Raw genomic sequence first — 26161 nt, 5'->3', positions numbered from 1 at the left:
AGTCAAAACCGTCAATTTTCTTTTGCAGCTGAAGAGCCAAATTTCCCCGTTGTTCTCAATCTGCCTCGTTACGGTGCGCAGAGAGAGACACATTGGCCAAAATGCCTTTTTTTTTTTTTTTTCCTGATAGTCTGTTTGGTGGCAGACTCCACCAAATCTGAGAATGCTTTACCATTTCTTGCAATTTTGTGGACTGGCTACACAAATGCCCATGTCTGCCTAAGAAGTTTGGAAACAAGTGAAATAGAATTTGGTCTTTGTTTGGAAATTTACCCCAAACATTAATGTATCAATATCTGAGAGCTGCTGATCATTTCGATGAGCAGAGGGGACACATTCTGGTGCAGATATAAGAACTGGAATCATGTTAGGTCAAAAACAAAGCTGGTTTTTTTAGCATAAAAACGTTTGCTGAGCTTTATGATAACGTCAGAGCTTAGCAACATCAACCAAAGAGTTTGTTAATGAGAAGTTTGCTAAATGAGAGCATAAAGAGGTAATACTTCACTGCACATAAGTTACTGTCTTATTAAGTTACAGCAAATGCTCTCTGTAGTGAAAGTACAAAGTCCCAGTGAAAAGGTGTTAACAAGACAGGAGCAATCAATTTTCTTTTTTTTTTTTCTTTTTTTGAAAAACAAATCTGTTGCCATTACGATGAAAAGATGAATAACTTAGTGCTGTTGTCACTGGCATTAAAAATAGTTTTCCACAAAAGTACAAAGTATTATTAGGAAGACTTATATTCCAGAGTTTTATGTTATTGTCCAGCCAGATGTTGCTGAATCAGCAACATAAAAGGCCAGATTGATAATATTCAGCTAAACATCAAATTTGATTTCCCAAGTACCAGGTTTTTTTTCTAGGCGTGCTAGATATGGTGTCAACATGAAAAATGTCTAAAAAGATGGTACTAAGCTACTACTAAACATGAATATTTGACCTGATATTTTTATAGGTTTATTCACTTGTCAGTACAAAGTAGTGAAAAGTGAGGCTGCTGTTCAAAGTTGTGACTGTTTTACAGGTATAAATGTGCTAATTATCTACAAGGGGGAAGCATAACGCATTGGTGCGTATTTTAAAGCCATCTCAGATAAGTTTATCCTCTGAAGGACACACACAGAAAATTATGGCCAAGAAATGGAGTTTAGATTTATAAGGAAAAATGTACTTTGACTTTTTGCTCAAGCTTAAATTAAAACAAGAACTGTCTAGACCTTTTATACACATTTTTAGTTTTGGAGATTTGAACATCAGTTCAGTTATGGTGAAAAGATTTATGATAACACATAAAAGTGCAATGAATCACCTATATCAGCAGTTTTTAAGTTTCCTACCAGTTCCTCTCCAATCGTCCTTTTACAGACCAAAGCAACTTCTGTACTGATAATTAATGGTGTGGTGCATTTGCCCATAAATACCTGATTTATAAGCCGGCATCTTTTCTTACAACTTTTGTTAAAGACCGCTTTCAGTTAATATGTTTTCTCATATTAACTCAAAACACTTGCAGAAGAGTATTTAGGAGTTCACAGGAGTTCACAAGTTGGATAAATCTGAATCTGACAAGTACAAGTCAGGTTCTTGTGGTAAATTTTTATGCATTGGATTGTACAGACATGAAGTAGCATAATATGGAGATGCTTAACAAAGAAGTGAAGAATATTTAGGAAAGTGTGCAGCTTCCCACCATCGTGAAGCGAGAACTTTGTAAAATGTAAAACAGATGATATAAATAAAAGTATTTATTTCAGTTGTAGATCTTGAGCAGTTAAGCCATCCATCATATCTTCTCTGCATTTGTCTATCAGCCTGAGGTTACTTTTTTTGCTCCATCTTTTGCTGCGTTTTTTTTTTTTTTTTTACTCAGAATTTAATGTGCACAACACGCACTCAAACAGAAAAATACAGCCCTGCTGCTCAAGCCCTCTCAAGGCCAGGAAAACAAATATGCCCATTTTCCTATTTGATTGGGTGACAGTGTGGGGAGGAAGGGGGACAGGTGTGATGCTTAAAATGACCCTGTGACTCCATCACACACACGACAGCTTTATGGTGAGGAGGTGTTTCAATCACGCAACTGCCCTGCGAGGCATCAATCAAGACGCACACACATGCTGCAGACACACTGGCTTACACTCCCATCATGATGACAGAGAAAGGGCAGCAGAGTAAATGAAGTGCACTTGATTTAACATGCTCAAAATCAGTTTGCATTCACTTTAATATATTTAGTTTTTCTTTCTTTTTTTTTTTAAATTACATAAGCTGCTTCTTAAGCTTGTATATTGCTCAACATTAATGAGATTTAAAAGTTTTGTGCAGACTTCATTTTTGAGGGAGTCTGTCCATAACTCTGTAATTTTTTTGGAAACATTTCTGATTAATGCTTAACTCTTTAATATGGAGGGTTGATAATCCGGTGGCACACATAGAGCTGTTCAACCTCAATGCTTAAGATGGCAATTCAAACATAAAATAATACATCACCAGCTTTTACAGCTACAAGTGCCATTTCTGGTGTGGTGGGGGTACTCTACTAAATGCCTGATTGGTGACCCGTGTTTAACACTATGTAACAGAGAGACTCCATCTTCATTAGATGATTTATGAACATGCCACAATCAAATGCACGTTATGAGCAAAATGGGCCGGAGTCGTATTAAAATGAAACTTCTTTGGATCAACCAATGAAGTGAAATAACTGAAAAACAGAAGAAGAAAAAAAAAAACAATTATCTATATATTCACAAATAAATGTTGTAAACGACATGTAATTAAATTTTTGAAAAGCAAAAAAAGCCCTCTAAAGATCCACAGCGTTAAAACTCTTGGCATCTGAAAACAATAATGCAATTAAGAAATAAAATGGACCATGCCCAATGTCAATTTGACCCAAACAGAAATATAAAACAGAAGAAACAAGAACCCTTAAATAAAATAAATCATAGAATTCAACGTTGTTTCTGAACTGAAGCTTCGGCCCCCAAACAAAAAAGGTCAAAGTATGTGACTACGCAAAAAAGTGGCAGTATCTCAGTGTTGTTTAAATGCTGTCACACAGCACATGCATATATGTTTTTCTGATAAAAAGAAAAGCAAGCCAGAGTCTCACTTCAAAATTGAACACTCCTTTACACTGTTTAATGTTTTGAAGTGCCTGAATATCTTTCCACTTGAAACAAAGTTCTTGGGTAAATGAGAATATCTTTAAATACAGATCTACAAGGGGGGGTATGAGTAATTTTGGTCTTGGCTTTAGCTATTGGAGCAGCTGTCCTCTGTGAAGAAGAACAGGAAGGTGCACAGAAGCCACCTCAAGTTGTGTGAGTATCCACAGCACACAACTCGACACCCTAAGCAATTAACTCTTTCTTGAGGAAATGCCAACCATGTTTCCGAGACAAAAAGCAATAAAGGACAGAGAAAACAATATATATATTAATATATATATATAAAAAAAAAATTCCCTTCTCACCCTCCGCGGGTGGTCTCTTTCATCCTCTGAGCTCGGGTCCTCTACCAGAGGCCTGGGAGCTTGAGGGTTCTGCGCAGTATCTTGGCTGTGCCTAGAACTGCACATTTCTGGACTGAGATGTCTGATGTTGTTCCTGGGATCTGTTTGAGCCACTGCTCCNAAGTCATTTTTTTTCTTTTCAGACTTTGTAGGTTTTCACCAGCTTTTTCAGTCATTTTCTTAACAAATAAAATGGAAGAGGTCAAAGTACTGCAGTGCTAAGTGGGTTTTCCTTCTTTCTTGCCTTTCCCGATGTTCTTCTGGCCAGGAGGATATAAATAGATGCAGAGCTTCTCTGAGTGGTTTTGTCAAAAAGGTTGAAGAGCTTCAGATATCCTACTTGTGTAATGATGTGCTCACTTAGCTGTGGTGTCCTTGAGTAAGAATAACTCTCCACCAGCCTAATATATGCTCTCCTGCTGGTATTTTCCACTAGTGAGATGTTCTTGTATTTGGGGGCATCCTTAATCTTCATTTGTGACTCATAAGGATGTTGTCTTATTAGATCTATTTACCTTCTCTTTGAGCCATGCTCGATATAAGAAAAAGCACAAGTTATAGACTATCACAGTATCGTCCCTGTGCTTCTGTGTATTGAAAGGGACAACGCCTTTATTCCCACGTGGCTTTGCAAAGCCTAAAATGAATACTGAGAGCTGTTTTTGCGTAAGAAAAACAGACAGAGGATGGATCGTCACGATGCGTGCAGGAAAATGTGCGTGAGCGTGTGTTGTGAGGGGTTAAATGAAAGTCAGTGTGCACACATGGGGCATCATAAGCAGACAATGAAAAATGAGAGTGGAGAAGCTGTACAGCTTATTTCCCTATGGGAACAGCTACAAGCAGCCGTACGTACCTTTGGTGATAATCGCTTTGTGTATGTGTGTGAGTGCATGTTTTTTTTTTTTTTCTTCTTCTTCTTTTTTGTGAGTTTTCTGTGTGTAAGTGGTTGAGCAAATTGAAAACGGGAATACGTGACAAACTCAGGCAGTACCTGTGTGTGTGTGTGTGTGTGTGTGTGTGTGTGTGTGTGTGTGTTTGGATATCACATTAACCCTTTTCATTTCTCAGAGACTGCCATTTGATTAAAGCAGGAATCGATTTCTTGGGAATGTCATCTTCATAAGGCATCAATTCGTCATCAGGGCTGCAAAAGCTTCTGTGTGACGAATGTTGTGTTTAAACATCAGTTAGCTTCAGATACACCTATTTATTGCTGATTTCTTAGCTTATTTTAGAGCAGCGCGTTTGAAAGAGGTTTTGAAGATTTTTTTTTTTTTTTTTTTGCAGAAGATTAAACGATATACAGTTTCAGATATACTGAAAGCAATCGGCTATAACTCATATTTGTCTTGTTTAAAGGAACAGGAACTGAGGTCGGTTCTTAACATCATCCTACGAAAATAGCTTAAGCTAGCTAACAGCATTAATTGTCTTACCAAAAACATGAACTTGTTCATGTTCAACCCAAATGAACTGATCAGACTGCATCTCCCAGCATTCATTGTGCTTGGAGCTATCACTGCAGTTTTGAAAAGGAGAACTTGACAGGATAACTATTTTTCTTGCACTCCACAAATCTGGCCTTCATGAAGCAGTGGCATGAAGAAAACCACTGTTGAAAGAAAGCTTTAGGAAGTCATGGTTGCCACAAGCTAGCGGGGAGACGCAGCAACACTGTAGAAGAAGGTATTCCTTTCAGATGAGGTGAAATTAATTTTTTTGTGTAAAAGCCTTTGTACATCAAAAAACTAAGCACATTTTTCTAGGCGTGCCATACCCTTAGTGAAATGGTGTAAGCAAGAATAGAGAAACAAGTCAGAGTGGATGGGATGATGCAACTGAATGCAGGACAACACTGGAAAAAAAAAACAACAACAAACTATTAAAGTCTGCACTAGATATATTTGAGACTGGGGTGGAGGTTCACCTTCCAAAAGTACAAACAGAGCTACAATTGAAAGGTTAGTCCAACTCCTAGTCTAAATAAAGTTCAGATTCTGTGGCAAATGCTTTAGATTCATATTCTTCATACTGAAGAATACGAAACTCTGAATATTTTGAAAAGAGAAGTTGGATAAAAACTTTAATCTGTAGATGTGTGCAATGTAGGCAGAGACAGCACATGAGTCTGCAAGATATTCAGGGGGCTGAATATAACAAAAAAAATAAAACAATGTATAGTTTCACATCGAGTTCACATTTATACACCAACGTCAGTTTATCACCCAAATTTTCAATAACATGTTTACGGTTGTAACGTCACAAAACATGAGAAAATGAAAAGGCTGTGCATAATCATACAAGACTGTAGCTACTTAGCACCCTTAAATCTTTCTTGTTCACTTCTGAAACATTTCAAGACGATCTAAACTTACCTTCAGCCCTCTCTTGTTTGTCATCAGTTCCCTGCACAGACTTGTCACACTGTGCAATATATTATGGCCTTTGGATGTTTTTGAAGGAAAGCACAATATCATGCTTAAAAGTTGTTGTTTCCAAAGATGTTTGCTTCGTTGCCCTTCAGAGGAAATGAAAGGTAGGTGGTCAACATCTACTTTCTCCACATTTACTCTTTTTTAGGCTTTTGTTCCCTTACATGGGAGTACAGCGCACTGCACAGCTCTTTGTCTACACACCAGCTGTGTATTGAAAGGAGTGCATCAGCTCCACAATAAAAGCAGTTGTAGACTTCTGTCGGTCTCTATATCGCAACGTTTCCTCCTTTGTGCCTCTGTGTGCTCAGGAGCAGTACGGAAATGTTTAAACCTTTCCATACAATAGTGTACAAATTTAAAAAGAGGTTTTGGCTCCACAGCTATAAATGTTTTGTGTTGTACAAGCATAATAGATTGGTGGACAATTTAAAGACGTGGTAGCTCATAAATAAAGGGCAAAGTAGAAACCTTAAGGTTCAGCTTGTGTTTTTAATTTCGTTAAGCACTTTGGTTCAATTGATTTTTTCTTATTTTTTTCTTTTACCAAAGCATTTATTTGAGCCAGTGGTTGTCATTTCCCCCCACTGGTAGGTGCATCAGTTTAGATTTAAGGTCCAATCTTTTATGCAGTCAAGACCAGTTTATTTATATTGCACATATCAGCAACAGATGAATGAAAACGACAAACAAGAAACATTACATTTCTAACAAATGCCATCATCAGAATAATTGAAAATCATAATTTTCAATGATTCTGAATGAAGACTTAAAATAAAACGTTGTTAAAGTTATTAAAAACCAAAGGCAATGCAAAACAAATGTTTTTATTTTATTTTATTTTATTTTTTTTGTTGCCATTTTTTAATGGAACTCAATGTTTCAGCAATTTTTACAGTTTTCTCATAGTCCATTCCAGACTGGAAGAGCATAAAAACTCTATGCTGTTTTTCCATGTTTGTATTTTGTTCTGGGAATGCAGATTAAACTTGAATTAAAAGAGCCGAGTGGTCTGGAAGGTCGAAAAAGACAACAGCTCTTTAATGTGTTTTGGTGCTAATCAATTTAGGGTTTTAGAAACTGGCAGAAGTTACTTTAAAGTCTATTCTCTGAGCTGCAAAGAGTCAGAAACTGGGGGCTGACGTGTTCAACTTACTTAGTCATATCACAACTTTCTCTTTAAATATTTTTCTGCCGTAGTTTTGAAATCAGAGACCAAATTTGTCTTTATCGTTATTTTGAACCACTCTGGGTAATGAGGTTGGTCTCTGTCACTAATCTGTCACAGTTACATTTTGCACTATGCAGTTTTTTTTTATTTTTATTTTAATAAATGATGTTGTACCCACTTGTAAGGGAATTGTTCTTTTTTTTTAATTACATTTCAGTAACTGCTGCAGTAAATCAACACAATGACTTAATGAATACAATTTAGTTTTTAATTATCCTAATTATGCTGCCCTCTCTTTATACAGCCACCATATTTAACCGGTCTCAGTTTATTGAGATTATCTCTTCAGACCTGTCTACCTGATCGGCTCTTCAGGTTTTAGAAAATAAGTTTAGATACAGCTGCTCACTGCGGGTCAGCAACCACGTTTTGATGTTCCATTGAATTATTCAGGTCCATCCTATAAAGCAGTGCAGATTGCTGTCTTGCTGTAAGTGCATTTATTGTGTTTTCCTTTACCTAGTGGCCTTATTTAAAGGTTTAAATTGTGAGTTGGGATTTTGTTCAGAAGGTTATAAGCTGTCTCTGTTCTACTTGTGCCTGTTCAGTCTCTGAGGGAGCTGTTTGGATAAGCAGGGAAAAGAAACTTTTTAACATTTCAACTTTCTGGCTTCATCGGAACGTGATCTGCGGCTCTCACTGGAGCGGTTCGCGGCCGAGTGTGAAGCGGTTGGGATGAGGCTCAGTGCCTCCAAATCCGAGATGGATGGATGGATGGACTTTCTGTTTCTACTTTTTAGATTTTCTAAAAGGTTCATGCCTTTGTACATGCTTTATAACAATGGGTGTCTTTTTTTTTTAACCACAGGGAACATACCTTGCCATTGTTTTCTAAATGGGCTGTGCAGTGGTGCAGTATGTAGCACTGTTGCCTTGCAGCAAGAACATTTGGAGCTAAAACTTTGGTCTTTCTGCATGTAGTTTGCATGTTCTCCCTGTGCATGTGTGAGCTTTCTCCAGGTACTCCAGTTTCTTCCCACAAAAACACGACTGTTGGGTTACTTGGTCCCTCTAAATTGTCCTTAGCTATGAAAGTGTGCATGGTTGTTTGTCCTATGTGTCTTTGTGTTGCCCTGCGGTGGACTGGTGACCTATCTAGGATGAACCCTGCCTCCTGACTTCTTTAGATGGACTGTGACCCTGTATGGCCTGCATCTAGGGCAGGCCATACAGGGCCTGTTATTATCTTGTACATTATACTATTATTATTGTTTTTCTATATTTGTAACACTTTATGATCTTTTGGGCGAACCTGCGTCTTGATGCTGCTGCTACAGCTGGATTTCCCCAGCGTGGGACAACACAGGATGCTTTTATTCTGTTCTAGAGTTTAATTTCCCCTTCTGTGTTTCTGCAATGTGGAGCTCAGTATTATGTCTCCTCAGTACTTTTGAAATCACAGGCTTATTCCTCAGTCCAACAGCAGCATCTAACTGTCTAGTTGGTCTGTTCTTATCTCATGTCAGTCCAAACAGCACACTCCTGACAAGTGGTATTTGACTCCGTCAGACTCTGACACACACAGAGAGAGGCAGACAGACAAACGGAGAGGATGTTGAAAGGGAGAGAGAGAGAGAGAGAGAGAGAGGTTCTGAGAGACGAGTCATTCCAGAGCACCAGGATGTGATTCACTGCCAATCTTTTCATCACATGTGGACCTCTTTTTGTCTGATAGAATAATCAGCGCACACTCGTCAGGAGAGGGAAAATTGCCATTCACGCTCAAAAACATGGCAAGGATAGTCAATTATCTGCAGGGTTTGTTTTTCTTTCTGTGCTATCCATTTGCATACCGTTCTTACGAGAAGGTTATTTTGATGTGCTCAGACGATTATTGTCAGTATGATATTATGCGAATGTGTCTTATTAGCCGGCAGGGCATTCAGACAGGGAAAAGGTCATAATGTTTCTTTGTTCCCATGGCTCTTTTTCCTCAATTAAGACTAATCACTGGAGTCTAGCATTGATCCAGCCTTTCAGCCTTTCTCATAGCTGGCTTCTGATGCTCTGTGTGTGTGTGGGTGTGTGCGCGTGCGCGTGCGTGCATGCGTGTCCGTGTGTGTGTGGGTGAGACAGAGAGATCAGGTTTAACTCCATAGACAGAAACTGTGTAAATCCTGCTCATACATGGAAATGCGTGTGAATATAAATGCCACTCTCTGATCCCCAGCACATCGAATGATTTACCTCTCAGGTGTAATAGAGTAATTCCTGCCTCTTTTTTCTCAATTCCCCATCTCTCCTTTCTCGTCTTTTTCAATCTGCACTAAAATATTCTCCCCATTCAGCTCTGTGACAAGTCATCTGTTACTCAGAACAGTGAGAGAACAAGCCCATCAGTCGGACAGGGCTCTGTATTTGTATATTTGGGAGCGCGTTTGTGCTGTTTACTTGTTTTATTTTGCTTTCTTTTTTCCATTCAGGCTGGAAATCCAACTGCAGTAATGCCTTTGAAAGGTATTGAGTTGTAAGATAAAAGCAAATGTTCTGTTCCTCAAACACTGATGTGCAATGATAAACCTTGGACACAGATTAAAAACACATATTTACAGTTGAATATTCTCATTGACATCCTACTGCTCCTCCATTGCATTGACTGACTGCAATGAAGTAGTTCAGCACTATTTTTTTTTGTTGAAGGTTGATTAAGAGTCCATCACTCTATTTGACAATAAGCATTTGCAAAATGTGCTATTTTCATATTTTTGAAATCATTTTGGGTATTTGGTAGAAAACAGAAAATGTATCAAACAATATCTGAATGTTATCTGTTGCTTTGATAGGCAACAGATAATACTGACCACTAAAAAAGGCTAAAGTTGGAACTTGCTGCTTTGAACTTCCTATCGCAGCTGCAACAAATTAATACGTTTTCAGATTCTTTATTTTTTTAATTTACTGTTTTGGAAATGCATAAAGCATGGACATGTGTTAAACAAGACTAAAAAGAACAGAACAGATAAACTTCAAACAGATACTCAAAGTGAAAAGTCACAATAAGCACCAGGAACAGAGTCCCGGTTTCCTAAGGGTCAAACAAAGTCTGGTCCAGATGACAGAAAAGTTAATTGAGATCAAAGGACACATTGACAGTTTATAAAAGCGACCAGATTTGGAGTGTAACACACAAGTCAAAGTCCAGGGGAATGTAATCCATTATTATTCTGGACCAACCAGAAGTGGTGGGGGCCTTGCAAAAAATCCAGTATTTTCTTCCACTATATATAAAAACACAAAATATTAATACCTAAAAACCCTCCAATCTGGAAATGTGAAACGGCTTTACATTGAATAGTGGGGGAAAAAACAACCTTTCAGCAATTTGAAGGTTTATTTTCAGTTATCACAAATACTTTATTGCAGTTGTTCCTGCTGTAGGCGTGGCATAAGCATTTATGTTATGTAAATATTTCCCTGACAGTACTATGTTACAACTGAATTTCTTGCGCACTGAGTGAATCCTTGAATGTTCAAATGGAAAAAAAAGAAGAAAAAAAAACTGTTTTTATTTTTAAAGAGGGAAAGTACTTTTTCACTTCTCTGTATGTGCCAGTGCTAGATTGTCAGCATACTAAATTTAATATATCTCTCTTTAAAATGTTCATGCTTTTTTGTCTTGTTTTATGCCGACCGGGACTTCAGCATAATAGAAAATAGTCATTTGTCCTTTGAGAAAACAGTTTCTCAACCTTGCAGCCAAGCCTTTTTTTTTCTTTCTTTTTTTTTTTCCTTCCACAAACTGGGAGCACTTTGTTTTCAAATGAAACTGTAAAATAGGACTACCATATCTCAGTGTAGATTCATGCTTGTTTTATATATTTATATCTTTGACATTCAGCAGGCAGCTGTATGCTGTGGCGGGAATAATAGGCTGCCTTTTCGAGAACCATAAGCCCTTTAAGGGTAGTAAAACTCTGGCTGCTGCGGGCACAGGCTCTCTTCTGTAATAGCCTGTAATTCCTCCTGTCTATTATAATCACAAACACAGCCTGACAGCATGCACACACATCCAAGAATTTGTAAATGTGCACTCTGCTGCCTGACTTTTATTTTTAGGATTTTTATTTTTTATTTTTTTAAATCCAGTTTGTTGTTCCATCGCCTCTGATGGAACGTAAATGCAGCATAAATTTTAGAATAAAAATCACCTCTGATCTTTAGTGTAAAATGTATGTTGCAGAGACATGAATTCCTAGGAACGATAGGAAACTTTTTATTAGGATACTGCATATGCCAGTATCCAGAGCTTTGTAAAACTATGCAGAACACGTGTGTTGTCACATTACAACTTTACTAAAACTTGGTATTCCTTTTTTGTTTGTTTAACCCCCGTTTAATCTCTCTTTTCTGTCTCTAGATGTGCAAAGCAAAACAAAAGTGCTGTTATTGCACCTCAAGCTGGATCAACATAGTATTGAATTTGGAAGCATAATGCAAATGGATGCCACAACATTTCATAAAGTATTAATCCTTTCTTTTCACTTCACATTGTTACACTACTTTGTGTTGATCCGTATCTCAAAATATGTTGAATTTTGTGGTTGTGATGCAATGAGATGTGGAACAAGTCAATGGGTATGAATTCTTTTGCAAGGTACTTTAAAGGAGTTTAATCAGATTAATGAGGGGGAAAAAAACAGGTCCCACTGTACCTCATTCTCATGTCTTTCCTCCTTTTTAGATTGACTTATTGTTCAGTCTCTCCTGAGACTGGAAGGGAAAGAATTGAGGATAATTTAGGCAAAGGTCAAAACAGTTAAGCAGTTAGTGTCCCATAGACCAGGTGTCTCTGTATTTGAAAATCAAGCTCTTAAGAGAGCTGTGGCCCTGAACTCATCTTCTGCGCAGGCTGCACACATAAATTCTACTGCCTTCAAACACAAGAAATGGTGTCTTTGGGCGGGGGATTGGATGGTACAGGTGCCAGACTTCTTTCCCCACAGCCCCCGTGGCGGCCGGAGAAGTTAATTGGCAACATCTGGCTGTCTGAGCGGCCGAGTGCCCATCCGAGCTTCTCCTTTTTTCCCGCCCCGCCCTCCTCCGTTCCATCCGTCCTTCCCTCCAGTGGGTGCTGCTACCCTTGGCACTCATGTGGCGACACCGGTCCTGCTGCAAGCTGTGAACGTGAAGTGTGTGCATGTGTATCCGTGATATACTGGGGAGTATGGAAGCAGACAGAGCAACCAGGCCCCCAGCTGCTCCCTCTGAGCCAAGGGAAATGTGGGCAGACAGGCTGGCATCTTTGTGCAGGGCCCTCAGGGAGGATCAGAGGGAGAGGAGGACACAGGAGGAGGGAAGGAGGGGAACGGGACTGTGAATGAGTATTGTTTTACAGATCAGTGTCAGGCACACCCCGCTGTTTTAATGCCGATCACACTATGAAATTTGGAAGAGCTTTCAATTTGGCTTTTGAGCGAAATTATGTGTGAATAGTAATCTTTAAAATTTAGGAAATTAGACATATTTTTAAATAGAGATGTGTTAGTGCATTTTTACTTTTCTTCCCCTGATACCATTTCCATTTATTCAAGAGCAGGTGCTTGTTAATACTGATTCAGTCTGATAACATGTAAACTTAACTAGTTGCAAGAAAATACCACCGCACATATGTTATCTTATTTAACTCTACTCATCAATGTCCCTAGCGCTACAGTCCAGAAGAAAGTGAATATTGCTACTGCGCATGATGATTTACGCTAAAACGTTAATGATGTACCAACATGTTAATGTGCTGTTTTCATGTGACTTGTTGATAACTTGAGCTCTTACTTGTTCATGTACGGTGAAAATTATTGTCCTTCTTCATGAACTTACATTCAACACCTTTAAAATGTATTAAAATTCAAATTAAAAAAATAATTTATCCCAAAGGGAAATTAAATGTTGTTGTAACTTGTATAAAGTCATATTTAATTTGAAGTATTTTATATGAAAGCAAGAAAAATTTAGACAACTTTGACCATCTTCTTCACGAGACAGTGTGTTGGGAAAACATATTGTCTTCAGTCAGAGGCTCCTTCAAATTTGCTGTAATACAGACTTCTACAGGATGTCTTTCCTGCCAGCAGTCATCACCATCTACCCCTAACTCTTTGTCAAATTTGAACTAACATGAGTTACGAAAACATTTAATTTCCCTTTGGGATCAATGAAGTATTTTTGAATTTGAAACATAAAATCAGACGCATTTCAACAAACGTCAGGAGTTACTTAGACACTAATTTAGAAATGCCCTGATCGGGACGCTGCTCCAATTTTTGGGATCATTTTGGGACACCCTCAGTTTAACATGAAGACTTTTTACAGCCTGTTTACATTGTATAATAGTAGACATATTTAAACTTTTACATCAAGTAGTTGGTTGTGTTTACTTGTGTTGGCGAGGTTTGCAGTATCAGGTGAATCGAATCAAAGGCAGTGGCCCCAGCAATGTATTTCCTGTTGTTACCTGTTGTTATGTTTGTTACTTTGTGGTTATTTTTCCCCACGAGAGTCAGTCTGATCAGCGAGATGGTCTAAAAGGTGACCTCACCGCTGTGTAGAATTTAATAAAGGATTTCGGAGCGTTTCGTATGAGTTGCATTTCCTTTCACTGAGTAAATTCTCTAAACAGAATGATCTCATCTCTCCGTTGGCCTATTCTCCAAACAGACACTACAGTAAGCGTCTGTGATGTTGCTTGATCTGAGATCAGCTGTCTGTGTAACGGGGTTGACTCATCCTGAGATCAGACGATGTTCTCATCTAGCATTTTTTTTTTTTTAGTCATATACTGTATGCATCAATTACCTCAGCTGCTAAAACAAGTCAAACTCGAAACAATGTCGCAAAAGTGGGAAACAAAAGCCACAGTTTCCTTACTTTTACGACCTCTGGATGGACTTAGAGAATCAGAAATGTAAAGATTACTAGTGGTCCACTTGGTCACTGATCCGTTGTGCACCACATGATTACTAACCAACTGTAAGTGTATTAATGTGTCTGTGCATACATCTTGTGTCTCTGTGCACTTATCTGTTATTATAACGACTTGCTCTGGCGCCGGTCTGTCTGTTCCATTCCACACTCTTGTCCACACACATGCTGTCGATAATGTAATGGGAGTATAATGTTGCACTTTGGGAAATGCTGCATCACACAATTATAGGTGGATGGTCTCATCTTTCTACTGGCTCAAACATGCTAACGCAGAGGGCCCACCGCCTGCTCACCTCCTCCCTGCGTACCCTTCCTCTCCCGTGGGGGCTTAACGCTGAGATCATCACATCGGTGTTATTTTGATGGTTTCTTGTATGTACTTTCTCCGTACCCCCCACACCCCTTTGTTCCAGACAAACCTGCACCTGCCAGGTTGCCCCATAGGGGAGCTTTGGTGCCAAAGTGGTGAGGGCACAATGATCATCTGCTCTCTGCTAATTGCCCTGCTGCCCCACAGGACATGGGGGATTGGGCTCAGTGTGTTTCCTCTAGCTGAGGCCCCCATGGGGAAGTGTTTGGGCTTTTGCTTCATCAGAGGACGTTACCTTTAAGTACTTTCAAGTGTTGTCTATTGCATCTTCCTCTATTTTCCAGCATTTTAACATGTGGCGCACCACTAAACATTGTGGGGTTTTTTTTTTAATAAAGTGATTTAGTTAAAGTAATATGTATTTAATTATTCTGCCATATTTTGGGGTATAGAGTGTTTTTCCTCTCAAAATTGTGCTCTGCTTCAATCCCAAAGGTCACCTCTCACTTAATTGTGTGGCCCTCTACTGGTGCATTCGGGCACTGCCGCTCTTCTCACAGTCTAAGTGACACGCAGCATTTAAAACAATTTATAATCATATTGAGATATGACTTTAAGTATATGCATGTATCCATGCATAAACAATAGCTTTGAAAACTCTTATTTGTGCACAGAAACTACAATAGAGAGTTGGTGAGGAGATATTTCAGAAAAGCAAGTCAGATTTATTTATTCTCTGGATATTTTCCTCATTGTCACTATCTCTGAGAATACCAGCTAGAGCTGCTGCTGTAAATCCTCTTCCAATTTCCTCTCGGTGTGCCTCCTCGGAGGTGATAAAAGCATCCCATGTGAATGTTTGCATGCTGTACATCTCAGGAATTTCAATCAGATTCAGTGTGGAGGAGATTAGGAGTTTGAGTTAGAGGCCAGTGTTCAGTCATGTTTTAATGGGAGTCTGTATTCTTGCTCTTAGAAGTGCATGCGAAACGAGATTATTTCATTTTTTTAATCCACAGATCAGGCACAACATTATGACCAAGCAAAGTGAATTAGACTGAATGTCTGTTTATCATAGTTATGACTGGAGTATTTAGGGACATTTTGTTCTTAGAGAAAGATCCGAGAGTTGGGAGAAAAATATTAGCTCTCGTTTAGAGTTCCTTTGTTTTTTCCCACCCTTAAATGTTTTAGGTCAAAAATCAAACAAAGAGTCTGCAATAAAAATACGTCTTGTGATTTTATTTAAGGGACAAAGCATCTACCCTTAATAGTTATGTTTTTTTAAATTATCTTTTTGTTCGAAAAGGGCAAATTGACATTACAATTGCATCTTGTGTAACACTCTCTACTCCTTTTTTTGTTTTGTGGCAGTATTAACAAAAATAAAATGATGGAAAAAAAACTTTACACATGAAGCACTTACAAAACACTTACAGTAGAGGAAAATCGTTCATGAAAATGAGGAATCTGAAATTGAAAGAAAAGGCACAAGCCTGGAGGAATCATATGTCTGCTTGAGTGGGAAATACGAATGTGATCCATTTGCTCAAGATTACATAGAATTTGTCTTTTTGGATTCTTAAAAAAAATGTATCAGTTTTTCCATTTTAAAGATTTCCAAGATAACTTGGAACCATTCTTCTGGTTTGGAGGCATTGAGTTCGATCACCATCTCAGATTTACATCTAGCTGCTAAGAGGGCAGTTTAACATCTCTTCTTTTTCTAACAGTGTTACCTAATCCTGTATAGTATACATTTAGAAAATTAGATGTTATTTGAGTTTAAAATCCTTCATTTAACATATTGTTAGTAGCAGCAACTGTTTAGTCTGTAGCAGTCAAAGAAAATATGGTAGTGATTTGCTTCTGTCCTCAATATTAAATCTAAAGACATAAAATAATAAGGATAAGCAGAAGAAGATGGATGGATGGATGGATGGATGGATGGATGGGTGGGTGGATGGATGGACATAAAATAATAAATACATTTTAGATACAAATCCACTAACTATCTCAGTCCTGAGTACTGTGAAGCCTTGGGAATCAAGAAAACACTTGAATAGAGCCTGTCTGACAATATGACTTAGGCCGACAAAGTAAAAGAAAAAAGCAAACAAACAAAACATCTACTTAAAAAAATTCAACAACAATGGAGAAATGAGTGTATTGGTATCTTTTAGACTGGAGTTGTGATGTTCTAGGTTTTTGGACTCACGTTAATAATAGTGAGGACCAGTATTCACAACTGGCAGTTCTCAGTTTACTGAAATCATCCAAGAGTCCACAAAAAATCACAGACCGCTGCAAACACTGCAGAGCTGATTTGCATCAGCTTAGGTTGGAGATTCTGGCTGCCTGGGTGGAAAACTGCATTGATAGGAGTGACTCGAAGCCCAAACCGCTGCTGACCAAAAAGAACAGAAAGGCCCATTGTTTTTGTGTCCTGTTAAATCTGGCATAAAATAAGAATAACATAAACCCACCATTAAGAATACAAATAGTCTTAAACAGGGTGGTTGTACCATCTTTGCTGCTTAAGGATCTAGATTAATTCTGCTTGCTACAAGGAAATCCAGAATCGACCTATAGTGCTTACTTGGGTTATGTAGCAAGCAGGACAATGGTCAAAAGCACATCAGCAAGACAACATCGAAACGGCTAAAGGAAGACAAAAAGAAAGTTACGAAGTGGACTACAGTTTGCGTTTTAGCCTTTTTCACCTTGTAAAGCCATTTTTCAAATACCAAGGCCCCATGAGAAGAAGTGCTGGTAACTTTTAGGCTATAGGAATAAATGAAAAATGCATGGAGGTCTTTGTGACGACAGAAAGACATGTATATATGGACAGGGAGAGAGAGACAGATCTTTTTGGAAATTATTTTGTAAATAACTATAATTACCACACAAATAAATTAAAGCAAGGATTTATCATCCAAACAGATACTTACATAAAGCGATTATCTCTGTATTAAACATATAAACAGAAGAAACTAATTATTTATTAAAAAAAAATAATGCGTTATTGCTGCATTGTTTCTTGGTAGATGAGCCTCCAGGATTTCCTCTCACTGGTCTTAGTGTTTTATGGAAATAACATTGCACTTTATGTCACCTGCATAATATAAACTCAAGTGAAGCGCTGCGGGTATGATCTGATATTGACCGAGCTGATTCGGCTAACTCACCTTGAAATTCATTGAGGTCTAAAAGCTGCCAATCCTGTGACAGATCAGCTAATGAAATTCCCCAAGCAATACATGAATATCAGAGCTAACACGGAGGGTTGGAGATAACAGCTCTCCGCTGTGCCTCTAACAATAGGCAGCGGGTAAAACAGTCACCTGATAGAAGAGCACCTTCTGGGTGTTTTGATGCTGAAATCAGGGGAGTGTCTCATCAGACGGCCGTTTCTGATTTGAGGAAGCTCCTAGCGCTGTGGCGTCTCCACAGGTGGGCAAAATCCATCTCCCTTGTTACAGAGGAGTCCATAACTCACGAGTGTTATTGTTTCCTGTAAATCCTTATGGCTTCTAGCCAGAGGATTCAGCCACTGGCATTAATCCCTCGTGGCGTTATTTTTGTTTTGCGCTATCAGACCTTAGTCTCATGCTCTTGTCATTGTGCTCACATGCTCAAACTGAAATGTTCCTCTATAAAAACTCCCAAAGTGAAACATTCTGTGTAAAATTTGAGTCTCTGTATAATTGGATTAAATTGACTGTATATAAGTTGCATAAATGCCTTCAGGTATTTCTTTTGAATTTGCACTATATTAATAAACTGATTTCATTTGACATGCCAGACACAAAGAAGAAAGAACAGGTTTTCAAAATCTTTCGCAAATAAAATCTGAAAAGTGTGGCATGTTCCTGGATTCTGCCCTCTGAGCCACGATTTGGTAAACTACTTTTTGTTACCCTGATATGCATACGTTTTTTTTAGCATGTACTCATCATGTTTGTGAATGAAATAAAAAATAAATATTTAGATTTGAAGCCCTGCTATATTTTCTTAGTTGTATTTAAATGTTGTCCATGCAAACATGTATACATGCATAGTTATAAATCATTTTGTTATAAGTCTGGTTGTATGTTTAGGTTCATTTTCCTGCTGGAAGGTGAATCTCTATCTGCTCTGTTTTCATGGCCTGTTTATGTGGACAAGCAGGTTTCCAGTTGTGCGATATGCTTTCTGTTTTAGGACGATAAATAGAGAAGTGCTCTGTGAGATGATCAAAGCTTCGGATATTGTTTTGTGTCCTAACCCTGCTCTTAACTCCCTGACCCGTCCACTTTGTTATTTGGTCTTTGTCGTGGTCTTTATTTACTAATGTTCACCAACAAATCCCTGGTTTAGTCGTATAAGTGTAAAAGAGGCTTAATTCAAATGCAATTCACAGTTTTTTGTTTTTTTTTATATTTCCAACTTTGAAAACCATATATGATTTCACTTTTCAATTGTGTTCTGTGTGGATACATACAATTCAAATGAAACACCTCTGAGTTAGGGGTTTGTGATGGAAATGTTGAAGCCATGTGAATACTTTTGCAAGGTACTGTAAAGGGCACATTTATGAAGCCGCAGTCAAATAAGTACATTGTACGGCCACATACAGTATACAGCGACTCAACCAAATTACAAAGCCAGCACAGGTTGCCTAGTAACTGTGTCTCTTGAAAGCTTTGTTGCAACTTGATTTGCATCCAAAAAAAAGTGGTGGCTCCAGGAATATATATGCATGCCAACATGCCTCCACACACATGCACAGAAACACACATGTCCTCTCTTACATATGTGAATATGAACTCCTGCGGTGATTCAGAAGCAGTTTTCTGCTCGACTTGGCATGCAAGCAAAGGCACGACGCTGTGCTTTAAAAACAAAGCGCCTATCTAACATCTGGTATCATTTTAGAATGCTGGGAAATAATGCCTCTTCAATTATTGGTGGGGTAACACAGACAGGGTGAAGAAACCTGTCATCCAGCGCAAAATGTTTGCCAAACGGACTTAGTATTTGTCTGAAATGAGTTGGTGCGACTGTGTGGAGCTTGACAGTTATATGGCCACACAGGGAGACATTTAACCTTCCTAACAGTTGACGGGGTGACAGGCCTAAAGTGACAACAGTGACAGGAAAATTTAAAGGGGTCTATGAATGTGTGTGTGTGTGTGTATTGTTTTAAGGCGCCGTGAGTTTTGTCCTGCAACTTTCTTCCTCTGTCAGTGAGAGCACTGATTGGCGTGTCCTTTATGCTTGACTGATTTGAAAATATAGACAAAAGTGTCGCCTGTGTAAAATCGATCAATTTACAGCCTTCATCTCTGTGCCACAAGAATCAGAGGCAGGAGTTTGTAGTGGCAAATATTTCTGAAGTAGAAAAATCATGGCACACAAGCTTGACTAGCATTGACTAGCTAGCAGGTCACTAAAGACCTGCTAGCTCTCGGAGATTCAGTCCCTTTGCATTGTCCTCTCGTCTCTTTATCTTTGACTTTGTCTTCTTACTTGTCCCGTTCTCTGTTTGTCTTCCACTTTCTGCATTTGCCTAGTGTTTGCCTCCGTACTTTCCTCTGTCCCTCAGCTCTCTTTATTCTGCACGGCTCGTGAGGAGATGCTCTGGAGGTTAACTTGTCCCACAGCTCGCTGCGAAAGGAACGACCTTGATGTAGCTCACATACGGTTTGAGTTTGTGCCGTTGTTTCTCTGTGTGTGTTTGTTTCTGTAATCACTGAATTGTAAAAGCGGGTGTGCGGGAGAGTGTTATCATGCCAGTGGAGGTTCTCATTCTCCCCCCGCCGCCCCTCCATCTCACGCAATGATAATTCTGTTTGGCGACGACACCTCTGTGCCACGTCAAGAGATGGGCAGGGGAAGAGGCACAGGGAGGTACCATTTAGATAAAACAAATTGGCAGCTTCAGAGCAGGAGCGCTGACTGCTCAGATAACAACCAGAGAGACTGTGAGCACCGATGTGCATATGCTGTGGCTTTCTTTTCCTCCATGAATCTGTGGTGTCTAAATGATGCAAAGCCCCCTTCTTCAGCCAGCTCCTCTTCCACCCTGTCCTTTTTTTTTTCCCATAGTAAGTCACAGAGCTATTTTCTCTGGCCTATAACTATAATGCTGTGATGGGACAAGCAGTTTTAATTAAAATCAATAGCCAGGACTGTTCTAGTCTCTGGCAAGGTCACACATCTCCCAGCAGGGAGAAGGAGAAACGGGGAGAAGTGGGATTGCATGGATGGACGCAGGCAAACAGGGAAATATGTAAAAAGGTGAGGTGTCATCATATTTTAATTAACCCACACCTCAGAGGGCTCGTACGACAAAAAAGCACCAGTGTGCTTTTTGAGCCGAGGGTTGAAGCTCATCGGTGTCACATGGACGTTTAGTTTGTCCTTCCAAGTACACTCGAAACCCAAGTGGTCGTGGAGTTTTAGAGGGAGAAAAGAAGAATTGAATTCATTGTTTTTGCAGGATTTATAGTTTCCTTTTAGCTTCTGTTCTTTTCTTTTTGCCCAGCGTTGCAGGCTGTTGGATAGCCCTGGTATGCAGGCTGTTGTTGGCAGCTGGGGTGTGGTACAGCTAGCCACTAGCTGCATTAGTATTCTGCTGAGATAGCTACATGCAGAGACGTTTTCTTTTCTCTACCTCTGAAGGAATAATCAGCCCTGGCGTTTGCTCCTTTTTCTCTGTAAGAGGCTGAGTGATTTAGCTTTTTTGATTTGCTAGGTACCTACGGAGATATGTTTTCAAGTTCTTGACAGTGTTTGTGCGTTCACTACAGATGTCTGTTCTAGATCTATGCAAAACGTGATGCATTAAGGTGTCTGTGCAAGCAGGAGACGTCTGGCTCTCCTGCTTGCTTCTTGTCGTCGTGGGTGAGTCATGTAAAGAAGTAGACTCTATCTGAGCTGGCAAAGAGCGGTCCATCCTGTTTGGTTATCAAGTCTTGTTTCTATCTTGGTCCTGATAACATCATATCTGATCTGTTGCCAGAGTCGCCACAGAAGCGACCGCACTGCTAGCCACCATCCGTTCCCGTATATCTATGTATCAGTTCCAGATCTGCCGTCACCCTGCTCTCTCATCTTTGCCTTATCTCCTTATTCCACCTTTCTCCCAGATCCCGGTGTCCCAAACACACCAGTCCCTCATCGTCTTCATCTGTTCACTGCTTTTATGCTGCAAGTTTTAAGATATCAGTTTTTGTGCTGTTGTTTCCTGAGCTTAGACTTGTACATTTGCAAGGCAACTATTGAAAGGCCAAAACTAAAACGTATGATTTCAAAAAAAGGGAACAAATACAGTTAATTGAACAAATGCCTGTTTTCTCTCTGTTTTACGAATCAACAATAAATGAAGAAAGAATCTGGACTAAAACCAGTGGAAGTAGATAAAAATAGATCTGTGGAGTTCAGAGTGAAGTACTTCTATCCTGGACAATATTGACTGGAGCTCCAGGGCTTTTTGATCCTGACCCAACATAAAAAAAAATACTTTATCAGCTTGTTACATACACCAATGCTTACAGGTTTGCTAACAGATTTATGTCACTAAAAGAAAATAGCTTCTATAAGTTTGCAACTGTTTCAGCCAGTTGTTAACATGATCTAAAAATGACCAAACGATACATTCAAACAACAGTTTGCCTTATTGCATTTACATTTATCTGAGTTCATTTGTATAATGCAGTGTTTTTCAACCACTGTGCCGCAGCACACTAGTGTACCGTGAGTGATCGTCAGGTGTGCGTGGAAATTATCCAATTTCACCTACCATATTTTTCGGACTATAAGCTGCTACATTTTTCCTACACTTTGAACATGCGGCTTTTCTGTGGATTTTTCTTCAACCACCAGGGGGCTCTTTAGCAGGAAGTGAATCAATGGAAGTCAAAATTGGAAATCAAAGAAGAACGCGGTAATTTTCATTTGGAACAAGCACATGCTATCAGCAGGCACGACGGAGAAATGTTTTCAAACTCATATTATGCAGCTTCTAAGTTGAGGAGTGTCGATCTGGCAGCACAGGAGGGAAATAGAGCCGCTGCAGGTAAACTCGGTGTGAACAAAACCGGATTTGGAGACGAAGAACTGCGTCCTTAATATATCCAGCAGTTGTTAGGACGCAGCTCTCTGCTGGGTCCTTATGGGAAACCGAAAGCGGCAGAGATACCAGCGCCCTGTAGCCCGGTGCGGCTGATATATGTAAGTTTCCAGGAGGGGAGAGGCGGGTTAAAAAAAATTGAAGGTACGGTTTATAGTATGGTGCGCTCATAGTCCGGAAAATACCGTAATTGGTCTTAGAAGATATTTTGAAAACCAATTAATTATCTGCAAATAATGCCATCTTTGAGTGTCTTTGCTGTAGTAGTGACTAGCAGCGTAATCATGTAATTTTATTATCAGTAGATAACAGTAGGTACAGAGCATTTTACATTAAAACAAGAGAAATGGTAACATTCATGCATCACACGACAGTGCTGTGGCACTGTTCAGGTGTTCAGGTGTATTTTTGAAGTGGACATGTTAAGTGCAATTTGAAATAAGAAATTTAAAATATGATAAAAATAAATTTTTGTCTTTATTTGATTCCTATTCAAGACACTTTGATAAGAATGACTATATATGTAATATAAGCGGCTACAGAGTATCTTTGTTTACATTTTTGGTTGGTGGTGTGCCTCATGATTTTTTTCAATTAAAACAACGTACCTTGGCTCAAAAAAGGTTGAAAAACACTGATATAATGGACCAAAAAATACTGACATATTTAGTGTGGAAATGTGAATGTCCACTCTTTGCTCTAAGGAAGTTTGGGAATACTTTTCAGGCATTCTCTACTTACATATCCAACTTCCTCATCATTGTGATGGTAGCCAAAAGGTATCATTAACATTACCCCTGTGGCCAGTGATTAAAAAGAAATGCCAGTTCAATTAAAGTTATAATTTGTATATTTTGTCAAACAAGCTAGATAGTACAAACAATTGTGTAATGGCTGTTATATGCAAATATTTAATATCCAATATGCCCCCATTTTGTGTGAGATTATGCTGCTACAATAAAAGATGAATTAATTTGAAATCTTTTTATACATCTTTCCCAGGGGTGTCAATAAATGTGTTTTGTGTTTTCTTAATTATGTGTTTCGGTTAAACGTCCCCCCCCCATTCAATTGAATACCTGCTCTTATTCCTGGTTCCTACAGGTTTTTTTTATTTTTTTATTTATTTTTTTATTCAATATGATGAAACAGTTTATTTTTTGTCACTCAATTTAAAAACTCATATTATATGGAGTTACTTCATAAAGAGAAATATTTATAATTAAAAAAAAATATGATGTGTAAGCCAGAATAATTAAAATTACAACTAAGGACTTGAAATATTTTTCTTTGTGAAATATTTCAAGTTAACTATATTTCAAAACAAATATAGTTAATATTAACTATAAAAAGAGTTAATACCATAAACTCAACATCTTTTAACCTCTTTATATTTTCTCTCAGCATAAATGGCCCTTTTTGTGTTGCAGGCAGAGGCTTCCACCGAAAAACGTCTACTACTACCGTTGCCCTGACCACAGACGCAACTATGTGATGTCATTTGCCTTTTGCTTCGACCGAGAAGACGACGTCTACCAGTTTGCATACTGCTACCCCTACACCTACACCAGACTGCAGCATTACCTTGCCAGCTTGGAGCGCAGAAACCTCCCCTACCTGAAGAGGGAGCTGCTTGGACTCAGTGTGGTGAGTCCCAGAATGAAAAAATGGCACAAGCAGGTGTACAAATGAACATGTGAGGTGGGTGGAAAATGTCTAGGCTTGAGACAGGAAGTTTAAATCATGATGCGGATTAGACATGGAGGAATTATGGGATATGGTGTGTGTCTTTTTTTTTTTTTTTCTTTTTTCTTTTTTAGCTTTAAGGGACCCAGAGGGGGAACTTAGGAGTCCCTGCTGGTCATAATTTTGGCCTCATGTTATTATTAGTATTGTTACACTGGGAGACGACATGATACGTGAGTGTGTGTGTGTGTGTGCGTGTGTGTGTGAGCAGTGGAGCTCTCACCTCAGCAGTGGAAACCAGTGTATCATACATGCAGCCTGCAGTCTTGTCTGCTCTTATCAAATAATTGTATGAGAAAAACTCATTAGAAATGCTTGAGAGATTATGACTTTTTCTTCTCTCCTCCAACATTTGTCAGGGAAAGCTTGCTTCCAGGGAGATACCATGAGAGTACAGGTACTTGTGAGAAGCACTTGACCATAAAATGCAGAAATTACTTTGAAATTTGAAACAGCTGATAGCACATTTTTAAAGGTGTAAGACCTTTATAAATTAAAGATGCAATGAGTAGTGCTAGTAATGAAAGTATAAAACATTTAGAACTACTCATTTTCTTTACTGTAGTAATGCAGCATTTCAATTTTGTACAGATTTTTATTTTAAGTTTTTGTTTGCCTCGTAACAAATACATTTTGTTTTTCATTCAGAAATGACTGAAGAGGTTATTGGCTGAAGATGAGCAGCGTTTCCATCCACACACAGAAACTGACCACAGCTGAAATCCTGATCATTTTATTGGCATTCATACATATTGAAAAACATCAATATGTTCAATACATTCCAATGTTTCAACTAAAAAACGTGTAATGCAATAACTTGAAACTCCAGATTTTATGCAATAAACCAACAAAGCATGGGAAGTGAAAGGAAAAAGAACGGTTTAAAAAAATACATAGACACTAAATAAAATAAGTATTAAATCCTTTTTTTCAGTAAATAAAAGTTTGAATAGTTTGGTTTGCATTTTAGTCCCCCTGGGTGTAAGAGAGGATAGAACTACTTTTCACTGCAAGGTCTGTTTCCACCAGCGTTTTATAGTTACAGACTAAAATATTTTTTTCTCATTTTTCTTTAAAGCTTAAAATATTTTTCAGTCGGTCCTGATAAAGAGCCTCTGCCAACATCAGTTGTCAAGTTTTGCCGCATATTCTCATTCAGATTCGGCTTTGTGCTCAAACTGGGCTCTGACTGTGTGCTCAGTGTCGTCCTGCTGAAAGGTGAACCTTTGATCAACGCTCAAATCTTTCGCAGCCTCTAACAAGGTTTCTTGCTGGATTATCCAGATTCCCCTTCCTGCTAAAAAGCATATGCACAGCATGATGGGGAAATGCTACCCTGTTTACTTGTGGAAATGATGCAATAGTTTTGCACTTCAGTGTTTTGCTTCAGAGCCAAAAGGTTCAGTTTTGGTTGAATCTGACCAGAAACTTTCTTACACACTTTTGCCTCGTCTTCTCTGATTTGACAGTACATATCATGGCTTTTCCTCTTACCGTTCTTCCATAGAGACCCTGATTGTGGGGAGTATTGCTAATGGCTGTGTGGTCAACAAAGCTCCCACCTGAGCTGTAGATCTCTGCAGCTCCTCTGGAGTTAGCATGGCTGAATACTTTCCTTGTCCAGCTTGTTGGTTTATGACAGGCATGTGTCGTTTGTGTCAAACTCTTTCCATTTTCTGTTGATGTCCTGAGAAATATGTAAAAGTTGATTTATTGCTTTATAACCTAACATCAATACACAGTTTAACTGACAGTAGCAAAGCTAGACTTTGGAAGAAAAGGCTTTAAATTTCACTTAGGCATAGAGAAGACACAAATATTTACTGTATGTAAATAAAACCCCTTTGAGATTCAGGCGATTAATGACGCAGATAAAAAGCCCTGA

The 26161-nt window shown here is 38.8% G+C and overlaps 1 protein-coding gene across 1 annotated transcript in view; it reads left to right on the top strand.

Annotated features, from left to right (window-relative positions):
• The window catches only part of agbl4 (AGBL carboxypeptidase 4), a 303338-nt gene that overhangs the window by 137767 nt on the left and 139410 nt on the right, over window positions 1–26161 (top strand). The window contains exon 5 of the mRNA XM_007552650.2: window positions 23961–24177. Within this exon, the coding sequence (XP_007552712.1) occupies window positions 23961–24177 (217 nt within the window). The remainder of the gene's footprint in view (window positions 1–23960; window positions 24178–26161) is intronic.

This window comes from Poecilia formosa, unplaced genomic scaffold (genome assembly GCF_000485575.1).
Source record: "Poecilia formosa unplaced genomic scaffold, Poecilia_formosa-5.1.2 Scaffold52, whole genome shotgun sequence".
Taxonomy (NCBI): domain Eukaryota; kingdom Metazoa; phylum Chordata; class Actinopteri; order Cyprinodontiformes; family Poeciliidae; genus Poecilia; species Poecilia formosa.
This window is presented reverse-complemented; position numbering and strand designations above follow the sequence as displayed.